The sequence below is a fragment of the Aedes aegypti genome, chromosome 2, assembly GCF_002204515.2.
Source record: "Aedes aegypti strain LVP_AGWG chromosome 2, AaegL5.0 Primary Assembly, whole genome shotgun sequence".
Lineage (NCBI taxonomy): Eukaryota > Metazoa > Arthropoda > Insecta > Diptera > Culicidae > Aedes > Aedes aegypti.
The window spans coordinates 464,182,118-464,204,659 of record NC_035108.1 but is presented as its reverse complement, the minus strand read 5'-3'; the positions used below and the strand labels follow the sequence as shown (position 1 = coordinate 464,204,659).

General features: G+C 36.6%; 1 protein-coding gene across 3 annotated transcripts in view; it reads left to right on the top strand.

Moving 5' to 3' along the window:
- Window positions 1-18,886, top strand: part of LOC5568195 (protein phosphatase 1 regulatory subunit 14B) — a 228,362-nt gene extending 209,476 nt beyond the window's left edge. For all 3 annotated transcript variants that reach the window (XM_021848235.1, XM_021848236.1, XM_021848234.1), the window contains 2 exons: window positions 10,776-10,817; window positions 16,730-18,886. In XM_021848235.1, coding sequence (XP_021703927.1) covers window positions 10,776-10,817; window positions 16,730-16,771 — 84 coding nt within the window. In that variant the 3' untranslated portion in view covers window positions 16,772-18,886. The remainder of the gene's footprint in view (window positions 1-10,775; window positions 10,818-16,729) is intronic.
- Window positions 18,887-22,542: the final 3,656 nt, after the last annotated feature.

Genomic DNA, 22,542 nt, shown 5'->3' with positions numbered 1-22,542 from the left:
CCAGTTAGAATATGGAATGGTGTTATTGCTTCATCCTCAGCGCAGTTAATTGGTACATCTGTTAATGGACGAGAATTCAAAATGAATTCTGCTTGGATGAATGCAGCTTGAAGACTTTCTGGTTTTGGTAGTACGTTTTCCTTCCATTTGTCCATCATCTCTCTTATAGCTTGTTTTGCCAATTTCACCAAACTCTCCCAAGCACCACCAAAATGAGGTGCTCCTGGTGGATTAAAATGCCAAGATATTTCCATTTCAGCTGCGGTTCCACTTTCCATCTTTGCGTTGATCTCCTTTACCAAAGATTTTAGTACTGCATCGGCTCCAACGAAATTCGTTCCATTGTCACTGTACAATTTCGCAACCTTTCCTCGTCGGTTTTGCAAATTTCGTAGACATAGTAGAAAAGAATCGGTATCTAATTTAGGAGCCATCTCGATGTGTACTGCTCTTGATGCCATGCATGTGAATAATACACCCCATCGCTTATCGGTGATGTTCCGAGTTATGTTTACTTTATACGGTCCAAAATAATCCACACCGCAGTTCGTAAATGGTCTCACATATCCTTGAACTCTTGGCGGAGGTAATGGTGCCATAAGTGGTTCAATTGGTTTTGATCTGGTTAAAATACATTTTTGGCAACAATTTTTAACATTTTTCAATACTGATTTTAAGTTGATAATCCAGAATTTGTGATGAAGTGCTGTCATTACTGCCCCATCTTCCTGATGTAAGTACTCTTCATGATATGAACGTACCAATAACTTTGACAACCGATGATGTTGCGGCATGATAATTGGGATTCGGGTGGCCAATGGTAGTATATTTGCTCTTTCTAGTCTGCCTTTACAGCGCATAACCCCAAATTCATCCAGAAATGGTCGAAAACCAAGTATTGAACTTGTTTTTGGAAATGGTTTACCACTGATTAAGGCTTCCATCTCGTTAGGAAAAGCATCATTTTGAGCTTTTCTGTAAAGTGCATTTTCAATGCACTTCCACTCACTATATTTCATGCCTTTCACAAGGGCTTCTTTACACTGTAGCCAGGTCACAAATTTCTTTAGTGGAATTAAGCCTTTGACTAATCGCCTCCAGCTTGAGTAATCATTCTCCCTGATGAATGAATATGTTTCTGGTTCGTTATGAAAGGCAACTATTTCCGCAGTAGTTGGTTCGTGTGATGACTTTGCAGGCCAAATGTCCTCTGGTTGTCTTAAGAAATCTGGTCCATCCAACCAAATAGATTTTCCTTTGACTAGTTTCGTCCCTTCATCTGCAGGATTTAGACCAGATGGGACCCAACGCCATTGATCTTTCGTGGTCGAATCTAATATTTCTCCTATCCTGTGTCCTACGAATTGATGATATTTCCTTTTCTCTGTTTTGATCCAGGCGAGAACAGTTTGCGAATCTGACCACATTGTTATATCTGTTATTTTAACACGCAGTTTTTCTTTAACTTGGTTCATTAACCGTGTGCCTAATAACGCTCCTTGTAATTCCATTCTGGGAATCGATATAGGTTTGATTGGACTTACTCTCGATTTAGCTGCAAGAAGTCTAATACAGAAGCCGTAATGAGTTTTACTTCTGGAGTATATACATGCGGCGAATGCGTCTTCTGAAGCATCTACAAATACATGTAGTTCCAGCTCAGTAATCGCTTCCGTGGTGATACAGCGTGGTATCGACAAATTTTCCACTGATTTTATCAGGTCCATCCAATCTCTCCATGGCACCAGCAGTTGGTCTGGTATACAATCATCCCATTTCAGTGATGCCACGTGCAGTTCTTGATATAGAATTTTGCCTTGAATAGTAATGTTGCTAATTAATCCCAAAGGATCATATATTGACATTATGAATGCCAGTACTTCTCTCATGGTGGGGGCTCTGATGTTTTTCAACACTTCTTCTCCAAGCTTATTGATGTTCAATTTATACCCGATTGAGTCTTGGAGAGTGTTCCAGTAGATGCCTAGAACCTTTTCCACATTTGATTCCTTTTCATCGAGTGATTTAACATTTGCCACCATACGTCTGTTTTCAGGAATTAAATCCATTAATTCAGGACTATTGGAAGCAAAATTTCTTATATGAAATCCTGCATGATCATGTATTTCTGTGATTTGTCTAACAACTTTAATGCCAGTCACCGCGTTGTTGAAGCTGTCCAATAAATCGTCAACATAATGACCGTCTATAATGGAATCTACAGCATCCGGGTAGATTTCTCGGTATAATTCAGCATTGGTGTTTTTTACCGCTTGCGCTGAAGCTGGTGAACATGTAGACCCGAAAGTCATGACTTGCATCACGTACGTATCTGGATTTTTACTTGGGTCGCAATCCCTCCATAGTAGTCTTTGAGCCTGTTGATCCTCAGGTCTGATTTTGACTTGATGAAACATTTCCTTTATATCTCCAGTGACTGCTACCATGCCTTCTCTCCATCGTAATAGTACTCCAAACAAAGATGATGTTGCATCTGGTCCAGAAAGAAGCTCTGAATTAAAGGAAACTCCTTTAATCTTTGCGGCTGCGTCGAAAACTAGTCTGGGCTTCGGTGGAATTTTATTTGTATTTGTCACTATGAAATGTGGCAGATAAAAAACTCTGTCTGTTCCGGGGTTTTCAATTTCAGTTTCCGTAAGCTTCCGAATATAACCTTTGTCTTCATATTCTTTAAAGGTTTTCTTAGCCCAATGTAGGAGCTCAACGTTATTTTGCTTATTAAGAGTTTTCTCCAAAGATAGCAGACGATTGTATGCGTTTCCGTAACTGTCTGGAAAATTCGATTTGTCGTATTTCCACAATAATCCGACTTCATAGCGATCGCCTGATCTTTTCAACGTGTTCTTCAATATTTCTTTGGACCGCTCGGTCTCTACAGACTCTACGGTTTCATTGACTATCTTGACGCCGAAGTCTTCAACCGAGAAATGTTGCTTCATCATTTCACGCATCTCGTCGTCTTGATGTATCATCATGGCATATTCGTTATCTATTTGCGAGACAGCATTACCGAACATTATCCACCCGAGCTTCGTTCTAAGCGCTATTGGCTCATGTTCCCCGCCTATTACCGTTTGTAATGGGACCAATAAATGGCTGTGTTTTATTCCGATCAGAATTGTTGGCTTCGCTGCAGAATAGTTTTTGATTGGCAAATCCTTTAGGTAAGGATATTTTTTTTCCATTGAGCCAAAATCCAAACTTTGCATGGGTAGTTGTAAATTTTTCACCGTTCTTACACCCTTTAATGCAAATCGTTTTTGATTTATACCATTAATTTCAAGCTGAACGATTTTGGTATTTGTCGCCTTGGATATATCTTGAGTCCATAACAACTTCAATGTTTCCGGCCTTCCTTCGAGGCCTAAACCATTTGCGGTGTCTTCATCAAGAAGTGTAAGCGATGATCCTGCATCCAAGAACGCATAGGTTTTTATAATGTTATCTCCATTTCTTAACGTCACCGGAAGAATTTGAAAATATTTGATTGTTTTCGAATCTTGGTGGTGGTTAATGGATTGTACATTCTCTGACCCTGTTTCGACTATTGGAGTTGGCTTTGCACTTGATTCGATAGATGGAGTGTTCTTTGTATGGAGCAAACGATTATGTGTTGCTTTGCAGGTTCCGATTCCACAGCTTCTTGCTGATGGACAATTTTTGGATTGGTGATTTGGACGAAGGCATGACCAACACAAGGTTTTTTCCTTTACCACTTGTCGCCTCTCAGCTGCATTCATTGCATTGAAACTTTCGCAATTAAAGATGGTATGATTACTTTTACAATACCCGCAGGTAAGGGGCAACCTTTTTCCTTGTGTTGGATTTTCCGATCGTTTATTATACGTCGTCTTTTCAAATGGCTGTTTTCTCTCCTTATCTGGCTGCTGATGATGGACGTTGTTTCTTACTTTTTTGTCCTTTGTCTGCGATGTATTTACCTGCACAGCTCGATAGAGTTTTGCGATTCTCATTAGCCATTCAGAGAGATGCTTCAATGTTGGTGATTCTGCATTTCGTTGAAGAACTTCTATCCACTGTACTTGTAAATTGAATGGAAGTTTTTTGACGATTTCGTCTATGAGCCGGAAATCTTTTAGATATTCCGGTTTTTCCATGATTCCGATGTGTGCTACAAAAGCATCCAGAGCATCGGATATTTCAACGACAGAATTATTGGAGTTGCCTTGAGTTTTCATTAAGTTGTTGAGATACTCTTCATATATTTGGTTTGAACGACCAAAATTCTCCTCCAAACGTTCCATAATTTTTGGAACATTTTCGGGTTCAAACATAAAGTGGCTAACTGCTTTCAGTGCATTTCCTTCTAGGGCTTGTTGAAGGCGATTCAGATTTTCAACGTTACTGAATTCTCCTTCATCGGTCGTGGATTCAAATGCACTTTTAAATCTTGGCCATTCTTTGGCCGTACCGGAAAAACGAGGCAGACTCATCATGGCTTGTCTTTTCACAAGGATACTTAGATGATTTTGTTCTGGTTCGTTTTTAATGTTCAATCTAGCGATCAATTGCTCAAACTGTCCCATTGTAACGGGATTTTTCAGCATATTTAGTTCCTGCGTTAATTTTTGTTTCTCCACCTCTTGCTCCGTGCATTTTGGGCAAATCCAACGTTCCTTTTTGCTAGGAAGTTGTTCCAGATTAACGCAATGTTGGTGAAACCAACGATCGCAATCGTCGCATTGAACCATATTTCCGGCTTTATCATCTTCGGTACATAAACGGCAGTGTCCGTTTTTGTTGGTTATTAGTTTGATGTGAGACATTTCGCTTCCTTATTTCTTCAACTGAGAAATTTCCTTTGCACCTTGGGCTGATGATCGTGCTGATAACGCGCTGGTGTTCCTGATTTGCAACAAGCAACAGGCAACTTGATGACTTGATGATGCACGATTTTCCTCTCTGGAGCCACCAATTGGTTCGGCTAGGCCGAAGTTATTTTTTTTAAAGCGATTTTCAAGAATAGAAGAACTAGCAGAGACTGGTTCCTTCTCAGTGTGAAAGGCCTGGTCAATGGTTTGTAGCAACTATTGATTTGAAAAAAAACGTTTGGAGTTCGGATCATTCGAACGAGTGTCGAATTAGTTGTGAGCTATTTTCCTTTATTGTCAAATGCTATATATAGTGTCCTTAAATCTAGTAGGTACAAAAAATGAAAAGAGAGTATCTGCTATTGACCGAATGGAAAGTAAACGGAAAGAACGAAAGGAAGGCGGGCGACAGAAAGTCCCGACTGAATTTGGCTAACAATACAAAAATGGTTATTAATCGCTACCTCCTATCATCGTGTCATTTAAACTGCCTGCATCCTTTGTCTATATTTTGTCTTCGATACGCATTACCTAAGTATGATGTATCGGTGCCATTGGGCGTAAACGAACATAATTATTATTGGATTCTATTACATCCCTAGAATGATGCGAAGCAAAACAAAAACAAAACATTTTCATTTGTCTTATCTGTGGCAGGCAAATTCTAGACTGTATACAAAGCAGGATCTCTAATTGCTCTTATGGATTTTTCCTATCCGATCGTAAAATAAGTTTGGCGTCGCAACAATCCTAGTGCATACATTTTCCACGGTTTTTTTTTATTTTGCTCAAATATCTCAAGCGCTATGCAATTTTGAGCAACTGCAAGGAACATTGTGTATAAAAATAAGCATGAACATATATTTTTGAATTAATGTTAATTGATTCTTACATTTTCACATTGATTTAAACATAAATCAATCGTTTTTGAGTATAAATAAGTTTTGGACAAAATCGAATGCATTAGGACCATTAAGTGCAGTTCATAGAGCGTTGCATATCTCTAAGCGTTCAACTTTATATGGAATTTTCTTACTTTGATTACCAAAATGACCGCAGTATGTAAAAATGCTTTTCGCTAAGAGATTCAAGACTGAATTCTTATGCAACTATACCCGACCAGAACCACATAGGGGTCATGCACAAATTACGTCACGCTCGGAGGGGGGGGAGGGGGTCAAGCCAAGCGTGACAAGCCTTACAAAAAATTCGGAGGACTCATACAAAAAACGTGACAAAGGGGGGGGAGGGTCAAAAAAGTTGAAATTTAGCGTGACATAATTTGTGTACCTTCCCATAACAAGATTATAACACATTCCTGTCAGCAGCAGTTACAAATACAGTCGAAGCGCGTTATAACGACATCCCAAGGGGCCGTCGCAATAGAGAAAAGTCGTTATAGAGAATAGTTATAACATTGAAATGTTTTTCATGGGACCGAAAAATGTCGCTATAAAGAGCTTTTGTCGCTATACAAGTTGTCGTTATAACGAGCTTCGACTGTAACAGAAGTTGATTAAATTTTGCTATCAAGATGGCTTTGTACTCAACTTGTTATATTTTTAGTAACACATTTATAACAACATCTATATAAATAAAAATGGAATGGTGTTTGTATGTCACGAAATGGCTGGAGAACGGATTATCGGATTTCAAAAATTCTTCCGTAGTTATGTTCCTGAAGTGCTCCGACGTGTTTGTGTGTATAAAGTGCTCAGGATATTCACCATGATAGTCGAAACAGTGAGAGTGGACGGGATTGTCATTTTGTATGAGACGTGCCATGACGTTTTTTAACAGCCTACTTGATGGCAAGACGAAGTTTGCCGGGACCACTAGTTTGTTATATTTTTGACATCGCATTTATAAGTTTGTTGTAAATAACATCCGATGTCATAAACAGGTAACATAGTTTGTAATAATTTTGTTATTTTGTAACATTCTTGCAACACAGTCTGTAATAATTTTGATATAATTGTAACAGTGTTTGTTATATTTAAGTTTAATTTGGTGCAAATTTTGTTAGAATTTTTGTTATTTTAACTACTAACGGTACATGTTTTATAACAGCTGGTGAAAAAAAATCATATCAGGGGAACACATTCTGTTATAATCTTGTTTCTTCCGTCTGGTCGGGTAACCATTATCTCAAGGGTAAGTGTCGGTAAGTGGGGCCCAGATAGCCGTAGCGGTAAACGCGCAGCTATTCAGCATGACCATGCTGAGGGTCGTGGGTTCGAATCCCGCTGGTCGAGGATCTTTTCGTAAAGGAAATTTTCTCGATTCCCAGGGCATAGAGTATCTTCGTACCTGCCACACGATATACACATGCAAAATTGGTCAATCGGCAAAGAAAGCTCTCAGTTAATAACTGTGGAAGTGCTCATAAGAACACTAATCTGAGAAGCAGGCTTTGTCCCAGTTGGGACGTAACGCCAGAAAGAAGAAGAAGAAGTGTCGAATATTCTAAACTTCATCAAATATTGATCGTGGAACAGGTTGTTTGCAAGCATTTCTAAAATGTCAATATTTAAATAGGTGTCCGGCCGTTTGGCCGAACGCCATTACCCGAGCAAAGTCGAATAACAACCGCATAACATAGTGATAACAAGATTTTTAACATGATTTCATTTTGTTATTTTTTGTTATCAATATGAAGACTCTTGTTATCAACGAATTTTGAGCTGTCAGATCGAGGATGCCATCGACGGGTGAATGACGTCAAATGTTTGTTATCATAATTCGATCTTTATAACTAATTGATAACATAATGAGTTATCAATAAGGGAAATTGGCTGGATAACAAAACTTGTAATCAATGTGTTTCAAATGATAACACAATGAGATATTTATATGATATCTTCAGTATAAACATTTGTTATCATGTTTGTTATGTTGCCTGCTTATTCAACCAAAATGATAACAAGCTATGTTATCAAATGTTTGTTATCGGATAACACAACGTGTTATCATTTTGTTACCCAACTTTACTCGGGTAGGCCGAATGCTATCTGGCCGAAACGGTCATTTGGCCGAATGCCGTTTGGCCGAATCACGAACAAAAAATAATCCAATTGCTTCGACACTGATGTGTAGGATTCTGAAGAGTGGACCAATAACTGTGATAGGATGGGACGTCATGTTTGTTGAGAATGAAAAAAATCGACTTGTTAATTCAGGACGACGCTGTGAACTTCACATCGTTTCAAGACTCTAAGTTGATGATTGATTCGGTTCTGGGTTATTAACGGTGTGCTGAAGTTAAACAGGATTTTCAATTATTTCAACCGAAATTGTTCCTTCTTTTAAACATAGGTTATTTTTTCGATTTGTACTGGTTTCATTACTATTGGCAATAACTTCGCTTACATTTTGATTGGGAATTATACCTTCTTTAAACCATCGGCAGTTCTTTGTGGTTATACTGATCTAACGATTATTTGCAATACATTTGCTTATGTTTTCATAGATTTTTTTATATTTTTGACAAAAGGCTGTTCTTTCAAAAGAAACGTATTGCTTATTATTATCTATATAAATAAAAATGGAATGGTGTTTGTATGTCACGAAATGGCTTACGAACGGGTCAACGAATTTGAATGATTCCTTCTCCGTTTTGTTCGTCAAGGGTTCCGACGTGTTTGTGTGTATAAAAATGCCAGGATATTCACCGGGAAAGTTGAAAAAACGAGAGTGCACGGAACTGTCATTTTGTATGGGACGATTCATAGCGTTTTTCAACAGCCTACTTGATGGCAAGACGAAGTTTGCCGGGACCACTAGTTGGCAATAATTTAGGTATTTTGCCTTCTTTAAATCATCGGCAGTTCTTCGTAGTTGAACTAATATAATAATTATTTGCATTACCCTTGCTTATATTTTCATATGAGATTTTTCCTTCTTTTTACCAAGAGCTGTTCTTTCATAATTATTGGAATTAATGCGTTAAGAACGTATTATAAATGTTCATAGCGTCTTATTCAAAACAGCGTAAGGATCATTAGAAACGTTATTCTTTTCCAAAATTAAGATTGCAACGTTAACTGAACTCTGCACCGTTGCTTGCGTGAAGCCGTAAATCAAATGACTCGGTGTACACTCACGTCAAAGAAGCAAACTGTTTCTACGTTGTCAAAAGAATGAGCCAATATTTCGTGTTTGCAAAAGCTGCATGTTAATTTGATCGCTAGAACTATGAAATAATTTACTAAGTACGATTCTTGGGGAATCTAAGCAAACCGATCCTGCAAAAGGACGAGTAAGTCGTAAACCGTTTTAGTCACTGTCAAAAGTTGATTACACACTCATTATGACCTGAGAGAGAGCAGACAGCTGGCTTAGATTGCGAGCTCACAAAAGTCAAGGGAACCTGTCATCAACTGTCACTGGAAAACCGCACATTCGAAGGGCGGATCGTGAAAACCGACAAAATTTGGCCAAACAAAAACTGGCTGTGATTGAAAATTCAGGTTGTTTTCCTGTGCTCTCGCATCAGTGAATCAAATTGTCATTAAAACAGACAAAAAAAAAAACAAACAACAAAGCAAGCTCGCTCACAACCGTTTGTCCCAACTGTTGCGGATAAGAATACAATTAAAAGCAAAATTGTCATGATAATCACAGAGCGCAACATTGTTGCAACCTTTTCAACTCGCGAATAATCAGTTATTTTAAACACAAACTCAAATTTGTTTTATGGATGCTGTTCGATCATTTGTCAATGTTTACCAACACGGAGAAAGTTCTCGAAAATTGTAATGCGAAGCCCAGAAAATCACTGCACACGTGGTGATCGATCATTGTCATATTCTGGTCAAGTGATGGTAAACTGATGTTGCGGAACGAAATTGTTGCAACAAGAATAGGAGATGACAATGTCTTTGTTGCTGCGTGTTGGGTGACAATTGATTCACTGTCTCGCATATAAAATTGTTCAATATTTAAATATTGTCGATTGGACTCAAATTGATGTTGATTTTTTTTAATTTTATGATCATTTTGATAACAAATCGGATGTGAAAATGGTTTTGACCCAGTTTGTGACATGAGAAGAAGAAATCCAAGAAGGCAAGAAAACAAGCCAGTTGTCAGTGAGCTGTCTCCTCTCTCTCAGATTATGATGATTAATTCTTCTTCAAAAATATACTGTCCTTCGAAATTCAACTATGAAATTCATTTAAGGTGATTATAAAACGAAGCCAAACTTTGAATTTTCAAGTGCATAAGACTGAAGAATCTGACAACAGTTTGCATTGAAAACCAATCAAATTGCTTGCTTGCTGGTGGTGACCAACGGGAAAAAATTTTCAACGCGAAGCGCTGTTTGGTTCTCAAGTCTTGTGTTCTTGAAAATTTGAGATGTGGCTTCCTTCTATAATCACCTTAAATTACATGCTAACTGTTAAAGTTCCCTATAGTTTTAATTTTCGGCCAAATGGCATTCGGCCAAATGACCCTTTCGGCCAAATGGCGTTCGACCAAACGGCATTCGGCGAAATGGCGTTCGGCCAAATGACCCGGAACCAAATAGGTGTCCGGCCGTTTGGCCGAACCTTCAAATATAAGATCTCAAATGTTCTCGATTCCAGTAAAAATATGTACAACTGACATGAAGTGTCATACTAATACTCTTTACTATTGCATTTATTTTGCTTAGCTGAATAACAGAAACTACGTTATTTCATTAAGTGTAGGTCGCACACTATCAAAGTTACCTGTATTATGAAAGATATCCCGTTTTACGGTACACATTTCTGCACGTATCATATCTTAACGACATTTTGATTGAAACTGATATCGCTAAAAGAAAAGAAGACATTGAACAGAGTTATTACAATTTGGCTTGTTTACAACATTAAAAAAAAAAAACAAAACAATTATAAATAATAGTTTCTAACACAAATATTTTTCAATTCCTTCCAGAGCTTACTGTCGACGTGCAAACGACCACCACAGGATATATCGGTAAGTTTTATTTTCAAATCACAAATTCAAAAATCGAATAAAAATCTTCTTCTTCTTTCTGGCGTTACGTCCCCACTGGGACAAAGCCTGCTTCTCAGCTTAGTGTTCTTATGAGCACTTCCACAGTTATTAACTGAGAGCTTACTATGCCAATGACCATTTTTGCATGTGTATATCGTGTGGCAGGTACGAAGATACTCTATGCCCTGGGAAGTCGAGAAAATTTCCAACCTGAAAAGATCCTCGACCGGTGGGATTCGAACCCACGACCCTCAGCTTGGTCTTGCTGAATAGCTGCGCGTTTACCGCTACGGCTATCTGGGCCCCATCGAATAAAAATGTTTATGTCAATTACCGCACTTAATCGGTTTTTGGATACCATAAGGCAGACTCTAGAGCAGTCGTCACCAAAATGCGGCCTATTTGCATGATTTTGTGTGGCCTGCGAGACTTTTTTTGGATATATTTCTTATGTCCTCACAACCAAATACTTACGAATTTTACGTCTTGACAATACATTCTGCGTTCCATCGTGCTGGGCAGACGAAATGTGACCTTGTTTATTTTTCAATTCATGAGCAGCTCTGAATTTTGCCTGACAATCCTAAGATCTATCGAACCTTGCATTTCCTATACATCTTGAAAAAAAAACATTCAGCCAATTAGCTTAAAAGCTTTTTGATCCTTTTGAGAGATTTGGGAGCGCATTTTATGTTTTAAGGAAATCTTGGAAATGGGTCTTGAAAGGATGGATTGAAAATCTTGAAGAATATATGTTATTTCTTTGATTACATTTATGTTGTGGTAGCATTTCTCTTTTTATTCTTCCCAGTATTGCTCAATATCTGTCATATCAACTGATACCTGATGTACTAAAACTAGCAATATCACTTGCGAGCTATCCATATCACTTTGATTTGACTACCAACCGCAGTGATGCGACATCGCTGCAGAATGAGTGATCATGTGGTAATTATCGAAGCTTTTAATGTTTTTAAGTTACCAACACATAGTTTCAATCCATCTGCAGCACTGTCAAAAAATATCGTACGGAATAATTGCCATTTTATTTGCTTAATTTAAGGCTGAACTTAGCCCATCAGTCATATCCATAATCTATCGCTATCAATGCACTGTTGATGGCGTTGATGTAGAACTATCTGAATTGTATTGTCTGTTTCATTCACAACAAAACGCGCCGCCAACTTTCGAACAGACTGAAAAAAAATCATCGCCAGCAAACCAATCAAAGGAGGTGCTTTGCTTTTGTGTTGGCAAGACTGGGGAAACGTCAAATGCCAGAAAATAAATCAGGTGAGGTGATTTGCCATTGTGTTGGTAAGACTGGTGTAACGTCAAATTCACAGCGGTTGCTTGGCTGGCGACGATTTTGGCGACGGTTTCACCGGCGACGATTACAAATCGTCGCGTCCGATAGGGTGCAAAATATACAATATCGCAGTTGGCCTGTAAAATCAGCAAATTTCAAGCGTTGACAACGAGCAACTCTGGTGGTCCTGGATAGTGAATGGAATAATGACGACCAAAAATGTATATTCCACAAAGCGACAAGTCTGTTAGGCTTTTGAAAAGCTCCATATATTGCAATGCTATGTGGTTTACACCTGGGAGGGAGGCACCGATACTACACACGAAATATAAAACGTTTGTTTGAACTGCAAGATAACTCCAGCTTGCCAACAACAATCAAGGCAGGCTTGGGGAAAATCGCTAGTTTTCTTTTGTTGTGTACTTTCGATCTTTCCTGACAAACATGGAAAAAGGGCCACAGTTTTCTATGCACTAAATATCCATTTTCATTGGAAAAAGTAAAACGATGCGTTTTTCAATGCTTTATATTCAATCAGATTGAAAGGTGCTCACGTGACATTACTTGCATTGTGTGCATGAATAATAGAAATATTAGTAGTAGAACGCTAATAGCGCTGTTCTCGCAAAACTAAATTAGTTTATTATCACTTTTAACTGTATATTTTCATTGTTTGTTCGATGCCATGTTGTAGTGGATGATTTAAACATTTATTTGACACTTTGAGGACCGGTACTCAAGCTGTCAGCGCGTGGCAAACTAGATGTTGGTAACACGAACAGTAGCGACATTAGCATTCTTAGGTTAATGCTTCTACTGCATGAATTGATTTTAATTCGATTTGTGTCACTTTTGATGAAATGCGAAAAATGTGTTTCAATCAGTTACGTGCTTTTTCCATGTTAGTCCAATGTTTGAGATCTGGGCTCACAGTGACAGTTCGTGACAGCGGAATCCCGGCTCACTATGACGTACAGAAATTTTGTATTGGTTTCTCCCTCCCAGGTTTACACATCCATTTCAAACTTGTCCCACAGCTTGCACGCACACTTCTTCCATGTTTAAAGTTAATATATATTTTGTAGGTGGGGGAATAATCAAAATGCGTTGCGGGAAGATGGTGTGGAAAATTTAGAATTGATTCCTATTAAAAGCATTAATTCAACGTATTCAGTTTGAAAAAAAACACAAGCTCAAAGCCAAAATAAGATTGTAAGGAATAATTATGGCCACGTCAAGCAATGTCTTGTTCTGGATTAGAAGGTCCTCCAAAATGATTACATTATAAAGTTCCGTGGTTCTCATGGAAATATCTTCAAGTGAATGATCACATTTTGGCATATGAACATGCTCGTTGTCCTTGATTGTTCTTCATTAATCTGAAAGAGAAAACAGTTGAAATAAAATAGAAAACTTAAAAACATTTTTGATTTCCATATCCTAGTAACAATAATGAAAATTGTTGACGTTCCATGTCAATAAAACAAATTTCAAATGCCCAAAGCATACTTTGATCTAGCTATAAAAATAATAGTGCATGCAAGAAATGTCGAAAAGGGGTGATTCAAAAATTATGGCATGCTAGCGTAAAAAGCTGGATAAGGTGCCGGTGCCATTAGTGGACTACCTAAACTATAAAAATCATAACAAAATAACGAAAAGCCTTAAGGCCACACGGGACGTCATCATAATCACCCTATCCATTTCAAGAAGCAAATCTCAAGAACCACTCCATATATCGATGCAAAAAATGTATCACTATGATTCCATATATGTAGTGCACAACCCGATACATTTTCAGCCTCATCGGTTCACTAAAACTCGAGATTTGCTTCCACAAACTTTTGATGATAATTGTTAGAGTGAGACGAAAGATAGGGAAAATAACACGGTCTCCCGTGTCCCCTTAATAGAGATATTTTGGCGTCAACAGAATGATTGCAATCTCTACTATATTGGAAAAATATAGAAAGAGTGATAAAAACTATTTTTTGACAATAAAATCGCTTGAGCCACCATTGGTACTCGTGTTCCAGTAGTTACGCTAGTGCTCCAGTAGTAGACATTCTGGAATGATACAAGGAATTTTAAACAAAATGGTAAATGTTTACATAGTAGCAATCAGATAATGTGACATCACAGAAATGTTGACAATTGAAAACGAATTATAGCTCTTTTGACAATTTAGGGTTCTTCTTCTTCTTTCTGGCGTTACGTCCCCACTGGGACAGAGCCTGCTTCTCAGCTTAGTGTTCTTATGAGCACTTCCACAGTTTTTAACTGAGAGCTTACTATGCCAATGACCATTTTTGCATGCGTATATCGTGTGGCAGGTACGAAGATACTTTATGCCCTGGGAAGTCGAGAAAATTTCCAACCCGAAAAGATCCTCGACCGGTGGGATTCGAACCCACGACCCTCAGCATGGTCTTGCTGAATAGCTGCGCGTTTACCGCTACGGCTATCTGGGCCCCTTCAAACAATTTAGGGTAACGGTCGTATTTTGGACCCCCTAAGGAAGTGATTTTACATTTTTGTCCCAATTAATTAATTGCACAGCGTAACCAAGTCAAATATCATACCAAAATGTAGAGGAAAACTTCCTCTACGATATAAAAATGCCCATACGGGCATGTAGGATCCAAAAGGCGTCGAAAATAATTGAATTGTGATGCACTGTTTTTCATTATTTTGGACACACCAATACATTTTGGACCCTCAAAGTATATATTTTGGACCCCCGGCAATTTTTTATCGTTTGGCGACAAAGTCCACGCCACTGGTTGTATAATATGCTTGCCCATAGTCTAATCAATCGATTGACAATGGAAAAGCGAGGAAATTCTACGCTTTTAGTTCAGAAATTAGAAAAAAGTTTTTGTTTATATTTGAAAAATTTCTGACGTCTTCAATTTCTGTGTGTAACGTGTTGTAACGGTTGCATGGATGAACCGATTAAATTAAATTAATTTCAGATAAAATAAACACATTTTTCATGCACAAACGCTTGATGCAAGTGCGGAATGGTCCTATCTTTCCAAATGGCATGCGGTTTATATTGGTCTTTCGATTTAAACTGGAAAATTTGCAGGAAAATGGCCCAGGGGGTCCAAAATATATAGAGGTCCAAAATGTATTGGTTACCCTATATAGGGGAAATCAGGGTAAAACCGACACTGTGGGTAAGCTCGACACCCTTTAATTTTTCATGTTTTGAGCAGATTTTCATGCAGTTTCCACCACGCTCTATCTTAACTTGTGAAATGTTGTGTTTCGAATGACATTACAACTGACGCTACCAATAAACTGCCAAAATAAACAACAAAATCATATTGAATAACATAGAATCAACAGCAGTTGCAATATTTCGTTGTTATTCTTTAACTATTTTACATGTGAATTTTTAAAATGTCATTATTTGTTCTGCGTCTACATCATCATTTACTATTATTACGTTAATACAACATGAAGAAGAAATTAATTTTTGGTTTTTAGACAGCTGAAAACGCTATTGAAAAATAAATGTCCACTCGGGGTAAGATCGACACTTTAATTTGGTGTAAAACCGACACCTTTCTTTGCTTCATAATCTAACTTCAGATAATCTTTCTAATCGGAAGACTATCTCTGTAGTTTACGTGAGTCTTTATTTTCGAATTCCAGTGAAGTTCACGGATGGCGAACTTGTTAACATGTAAAATATGACACTATATGACTTGCCACAGGCTATCATTAAGTTAAAAAAATGTATTTCTATGTTATCACGTTTTAACTTATTTGATGAAGAATTCTCATTTAAAATTGAAGAATTAATAGAATTTTGTGCAAGCAAAGAAAAATATTTTCATATAAATCAATCTTATTGTTTATTTGCAAACCATGAGGTTCGACAGTTTTTATTATTTTAAAATAATTACACTTCATTGTTTTGTTAAAATAAAACAGTATTTATTTGCACAACCAAACATTCGCTACAACTGCATCTTCGTAAGCATTCCATGAACACGAATTAATAATGTCCATGTGTATTCATCCCAACTTTACAATCTTAGCATGGGACATTTGAAATTTTCACATATATTTAGTGGATATTTGGCCTCTCCTCAATAATTTACGTAATATGTGAATAATCCTTTGGAGGAAGGGGTCATAAATGTCGAAAGTCATGTTAAAAGCATTCTTTTGAATATGCATTGTGATGGCGATGTTCACAACGTATGAATTCTACTCAAAGTGGATGTGTCGGTTTTACCCCAACATTTAAATCAATATATAATCTTTATATATCATCCAGCGATCGCAAGGATTGATAGATTTAAAACCAATATGTGATTCTACAACAATTTTAGGTTCGTTTAACAAGCGAAAGTACACAAATTTTATCAATAAGCTTAGGGTGTCGGTTTTACCCCGAATTCCCCTACGTTGGTACGGGAATGATCAACTTTTTCCCACTGCAGTTCATGATTAACTACACACGAATTACGGTATATGAATTACAAATTTAGGATAAACCTCACACAAACATTTGTTTGATCAATCACAAATATTTGTAATAATCATCTTTTTTGTCTTTTCACAGAAATTCATCAGCGACCTGCTGGACCGGGCGAAGACCCTTTGAGCTGGACTGGTCATTTCAGTTTAAATTTAATTTTAATTAACAAAAAATCTTCACAAGTAAGGACACATTACACATATAAAAGTAAGAATAATAAAGATTAATATTAATGGAAAGTTTGCTAAGCAGCATGGCGCGCATTGATTATAAAAAAAAGAAAGGAAGCATAGCAAAGTGTGTACGCGTGCTTTACACTGAAAATAAAGACAAAACGCAAACGATTGTGGTAGAATTAAGCGACATCTCTCTTATTGAAAACAAAAATGGACTTGTAGTATCAATTACAGTGGAAGCCGAAGAACAGAATACAGACATAAATAATTGGACATTTCATCAGAGTCATCACAGTTGGGCAAAATTTATTACACATCTATAAAACTTAAGTGAATGTTTTAGGTTTAGCAGTAGTTAAGCATTTGATTGACTTCCAACAGGCGATTGAGGTGAAAATGGTTTGAAGAACCGCTTCTTTCTAAATCTCGCCACCGGATGGCAAAAAAAAAAAAAGAGAAAGCACACAAACGCGAAACAAAAACCAGACAAAGGACGAGAAAGATTTGATTTTCTCCAAAGAATAATTTTACTTGTAAGCACTTTTAAGATGTAGAAAAGTGAGCGCGGAAATTGTGAGCAGTAAATGTGGGTAGCGATACAAATTAAGTTGTAAGTAATTTAATCTACTTTGTTTTGTTAACTATGTACCTTTAAGTCGATTTGGAAATACCCCTGCGATACGCATTACAACGATGGTTGGCAAGATCCCTTATCCCTCCTCACGATTAGCAAGACTATGTGTGTTTATAGGATCCTTTCCGTCTGATCGAACCCCTCTGGATGCGTTGGTCCATAAAAGTACACTGCCAGGAAATTCGAAGTCGCTGCCATCCACGTGGGTGAGATCCAGGCATTTGCTCAAGAATGAAGAAACTCACGAACAATAACGAAGTAAACCATGCTCCTTGCAACCGCCTGCCTAGATTTACCAATTCTCATATATGAACCACCACAATTCAAGGCCTGCTACAATAGTGATCTAATAAATGCGCCAATTTATGTAAAATTATGTTGTAACTTTTAAAATGAAATATTTCGTGAAGTAATTAATACTTTTCAGCGATACTTTTAAATGTGCATTTTCTCGCGGGTTTTCTGATAAAATGATTGCTCACTAATATTAAGTGACATTTTTTTATTAATTCAGTAGATTTTTGAGAATTCACTTTATTTCTGTACCTTTTCAAATAACAGTCACTATAAGCCTTCCAAAATACATTTTACTCTATTTTTTGTGTTTTATATTTGAACTTATTTTCTGCATTTGTAACGTCACGAGAATTTTTTTCTATCTCTCATCCCCCACTTTTTGTTGTAGCTTTACTCCCACATTCAACCAAATGTTCATCAAAAAAACTAATTTCTTTACTCGTTTTTTTTTCGCTTCTGCGATCAAATACTGCGCTTCTATTTCACAGCCTACTGCGTAATGATATTTGCACATGAATTGTAATTTTACATCAAATCATTATCACCGTGTCATCATATCATCAAATTATATGCAAAACAAAACAAAAAAAATAAGAAAGGGTTATCTTAAACGCAAGCACACATGAACACATTTACCTTTCTCTTAGAACAACAATATCAGTTTAATATAGAAGCGATGTTGCGTAGTGTTTTCACTGTTCAAGCTATTCAAATTGCTGTAAAACTTCTAGAAAGAGTGCGATTTTGAATTGACAAAAAAAATCCTATATATCTTACTCAACTTAATCTCAATGAGAATTACACACACAAACACACACTTACATCCACAAACCTGTACATCCAATTAGTGCACACACCTCCACAACGATTCCCATCCTCATGGAAGTCCTCCCAAAAAAAAAACAAAACCCGAAATATTAATGAAAAGTAAATTTAACAAATCCAACAAAAACACGAGAGTGGATCAACAATTACAAAAAGAAAAAAAACGGACAGACAACAGAGAAGCGATAGCTTTAGCTTTTATCGAAAAGAAAAACAACAACAAAAAAAGAACATGTAACAATAGGAAACGAAGATACATATTAGGTGCCCTTTCGTGTAATGAAAGCCAAATAAAAATCTGAAAAACAACTATTGTTGGGTTTACTCATCCGAAATTCAGTCGTGAATTTTTTCAGTGTGATTTACTGTCAAGGGTCAAATTATGGTATATAACTGGTTGCTTGGGCCAAAAATAAATGGTGTATGGATGTCGATTCTAGTACACGACACTGACGACGGCCTTACAGTTGAGGTCGAAATACGCGTACCTGTCAAATGATACAAATTCTAGTGGAATTAAATGGTATAGTACTAAATTCGTTTTTTTCATCTAAGGTACCGCGGGGCAAGTGGGTAAATGGGGTAAGTGAAAACAATTGATATATTTTACTGAATATGTGAATTAACGTTTTAAACTCATGCGTAAACCTTTGAGGTCATTGAGAACATTACGATAGGTAAGAGATTTCTGAGATTTTTCAGCCATTATTGCATAATAGAGTGAAAAATTGTTAACCTGTCAACTGTTACTCCGTAACAAGTTGGGGGCGTACAATCTTATTTTAATATTTTCAGTGGAAAAAAGTTGCGGAAAATAATAGTCTGTAATACTTCTTAGTTGTCCTCTGTGACAGTTTCAAACTGCAATAAAAAAAAGTTTTAGAATTAATTCGACGTAGACCTAAAAATAACTAAATTTAAACACCGTCAACTTTCTTATCAGGTGGGGCAAGTGAAAAGTTTATCATTAGAGATTGAATTTGTGTTTTCTCTTTAAGTAGCCATAAGTAAACATGGTTCGCAATTATCATATAAAAATAACGTGCTGATAATTCAAGAAACACTATACTCAAGCGTTAAAAGCTATTAGAAATCATGGAAAGATGTTGCCAAACATTACAATATCAATATGTCTACTTCGGACAACCAATTAAAAGGAAGACGTTGTCTGAAAAGCTGCAATATTAGAGAGCACACGGAAATCTCGTGGAATGTCTATGTAAAGCTAGTTCAAAACATAAAAATGGGGTATAGGTCTATCCACATAAAAAAAGACCCTAAATATGTTATTGAAGGATTCCTTTTAATTTCTCCCGAAGAGTTATCCGACGTCATATCCGACTTTCTCAAAAACAAATAACGAGCGGTGGAAATTCTAAAGAGCACAAATGCCATTGCTGCCCTATAATGTAAGAACTAACATTGGAAATGTTGCAGTTATGATGTTGTCGAATCATTTCAACTAACATAAATGAACAGAACAAAATTGAAGTGAAAAGAATAACATTTTCTTTTTTTACACGTTACTTGTGTTATTGTTCATTGGGAAGCTTTAACAAGTGTTAAAGCTAATAGAAATCGTGAATATAACTGTTTGGTTTTGAATGTATTGTTCAAAACGGTAAACTTTTCACTTGCCCCACTTTTGGGGCAAGTGAAAAGTAAGGAGACATTTTTCAAAAACTTTTTCTGTAATTTTTCATAAAAATCAATTTCAGCATGCTGCTTATAAATGGTGGGAGTCAAGCTAAAAAATATACACAACTTAATTTGTTTCAATTTAAAGTCTCTAGAATTGGGTCCTAAATTCCTTTCCCAATTTTAGTGCCAAACGCTTAAGTTTAGGCCAAAAACACATTTTTACTCAATTTTCTAATGTTTTCCGTTGGTTTGAGCCCAAAAAATTTTTTATTAGATTTTGTCACATCCTTTGGCTTAAACTCAAATTTTGGGTGTATTTTGTTTTCCGTGTACCTTACGAAATGTCAGATAGGAACAATCCCAGTGGTCGAGCTAAAACCCCTGTGGTGCTTTTGTCGACTAAGCGAACGTCAAACATGATGAAAAGTGTCAAGGTTTATTTATGGACCAAATTTTTAAATTAAAGTTTAAACATGATATAGCCATTATTTGAGCGGGAAAAATTGCTAAAGTAATTACAGTAACATGCTTTATCGTGTTTTTAAATAAAAACAAGATTTAATTACAAATTTTAGGACCCAATTGGAAGAATCTCAACTATGCGAATTCCATTACCCACTTGCCCCACGGTACCTTACTTAAATGGTGTATCTTTGGAAATATTAAAATTAGATAATCCGATGCTCGTTCCTAGATGGTGGACTATACAATACAAGATGAAATCTTGAAGTAATAATAATTGATTATTGTACGGACATTGCATTAGTTATGGCGACGAATACAAATAATTTTAATTTGGGTGCACGACGTTAGGCATAAGTACGATAGGCATAAATACGATAGGCACAATGGACGATAGGCATAATTTTCAAAATGAAAATAGAAATCGTTTACTGGAAAAGTGTATTGACTTTTTTGATATTTTTTTTCCTATCTTCATTAACGAGATTTGTAGCCCTGGGCTAGTTCATCTCGGGACCAACGGCTTTACTTCCCTTCCGAAGGAAGTCGTCAACTATGACTTTCACGTCATAAGTGACTATCTCGGGGTTGGGATTTGATCCCAGGTCCTCAGCGTGAGTGGCGTGAGTTCTAACCATAGAGCAAAGCCTTGCTGAAGGTATCTTAGTTCGGTTCCTAGTCGATCCAGCATCTTTTCGTTTTCTTCACTTTCTTGGCCATGAAGTGTATTCGTGCACAAATGAAAATGTCAAGAATAAGAACGACGCTGTACATGATCTGTTGCTCATCTCTTGGGTTTGGTTTTACACATATAACTGGCAAATTTTTCATCAGAGATGTATCCCTTCTTTAAATTGAAGGCTGTTCTTTATAGTTTTTGATGTCAACAAAATTATTGGAGTTAGTGTGCTAATTGTCTTAATCAGAAAAATTTCCCTTCTTCTATAAATAAGCTGTTCTTTCGAGACATTAATTGTCATTATTTGCTTTTAATATTCCATCATACATTTTCCCTTCTTTGTATCATAGGCTTTATAAAGTACTTATACGGTTAATTAAATGGTTGGAGGAAAAGACTGTTTGAGAATTACCTTCTTCCAATATATGTTGTTATTTGTATTTTTATTTTTTCTAATAGTTTTTGGAATTGTAGATGTAAATATTTCCATCCGAAATTTTCGTTTCGACTTGCTGTTGATTGATTATGAGTAACACTGGGTAATCAAATAAGTTGTTGGAGCTCTATGGGAACATTGGGAATATCATTTTTCTCCCAAATGCACGTCATGTTTAATGCTGGATACTGTTGAATTTGAACTTGACTTTTGTAATTAAAATAAATATCTAAATTCTCCAACTCAACGAATATCGAGGAAATTGATTGAAAATCATCGAAAATTGTTTGCACCAAGTAGCAAAGGAACCGTTCTCACTACATTTTAATTGACGAGCAGACTCGAAGTAGCAATGTAACGCCAAGAAGATAGTTGTCATACTACCAGAAAATTATTGCTAAAGATAATGTCACCTATCATAACATAAATTCTTGACTTGCCTCTCGATTATTGTCTTCAAGGTACTCATTTGCACTATAAGTATTTATATTTATATGGAAGATTTCCCTTCTTTAGAATTAACTCAATTATGTAAGAGAAATATAACAAAAAAATGTCATATACTCATTAAAATAAACATCTTTAGAAACAAATAAACACTTTGATTGCCACATCGCAAATTTAAATCGATACTTACAAAAATGAATTGAGCTGGATGTTAGAATGATAACAACAAAAATGACAACCAATTTTCCTCCATATCTGTCATTCGGTTCAATGGTCACATTTCATAGCACCGAAAAAAGT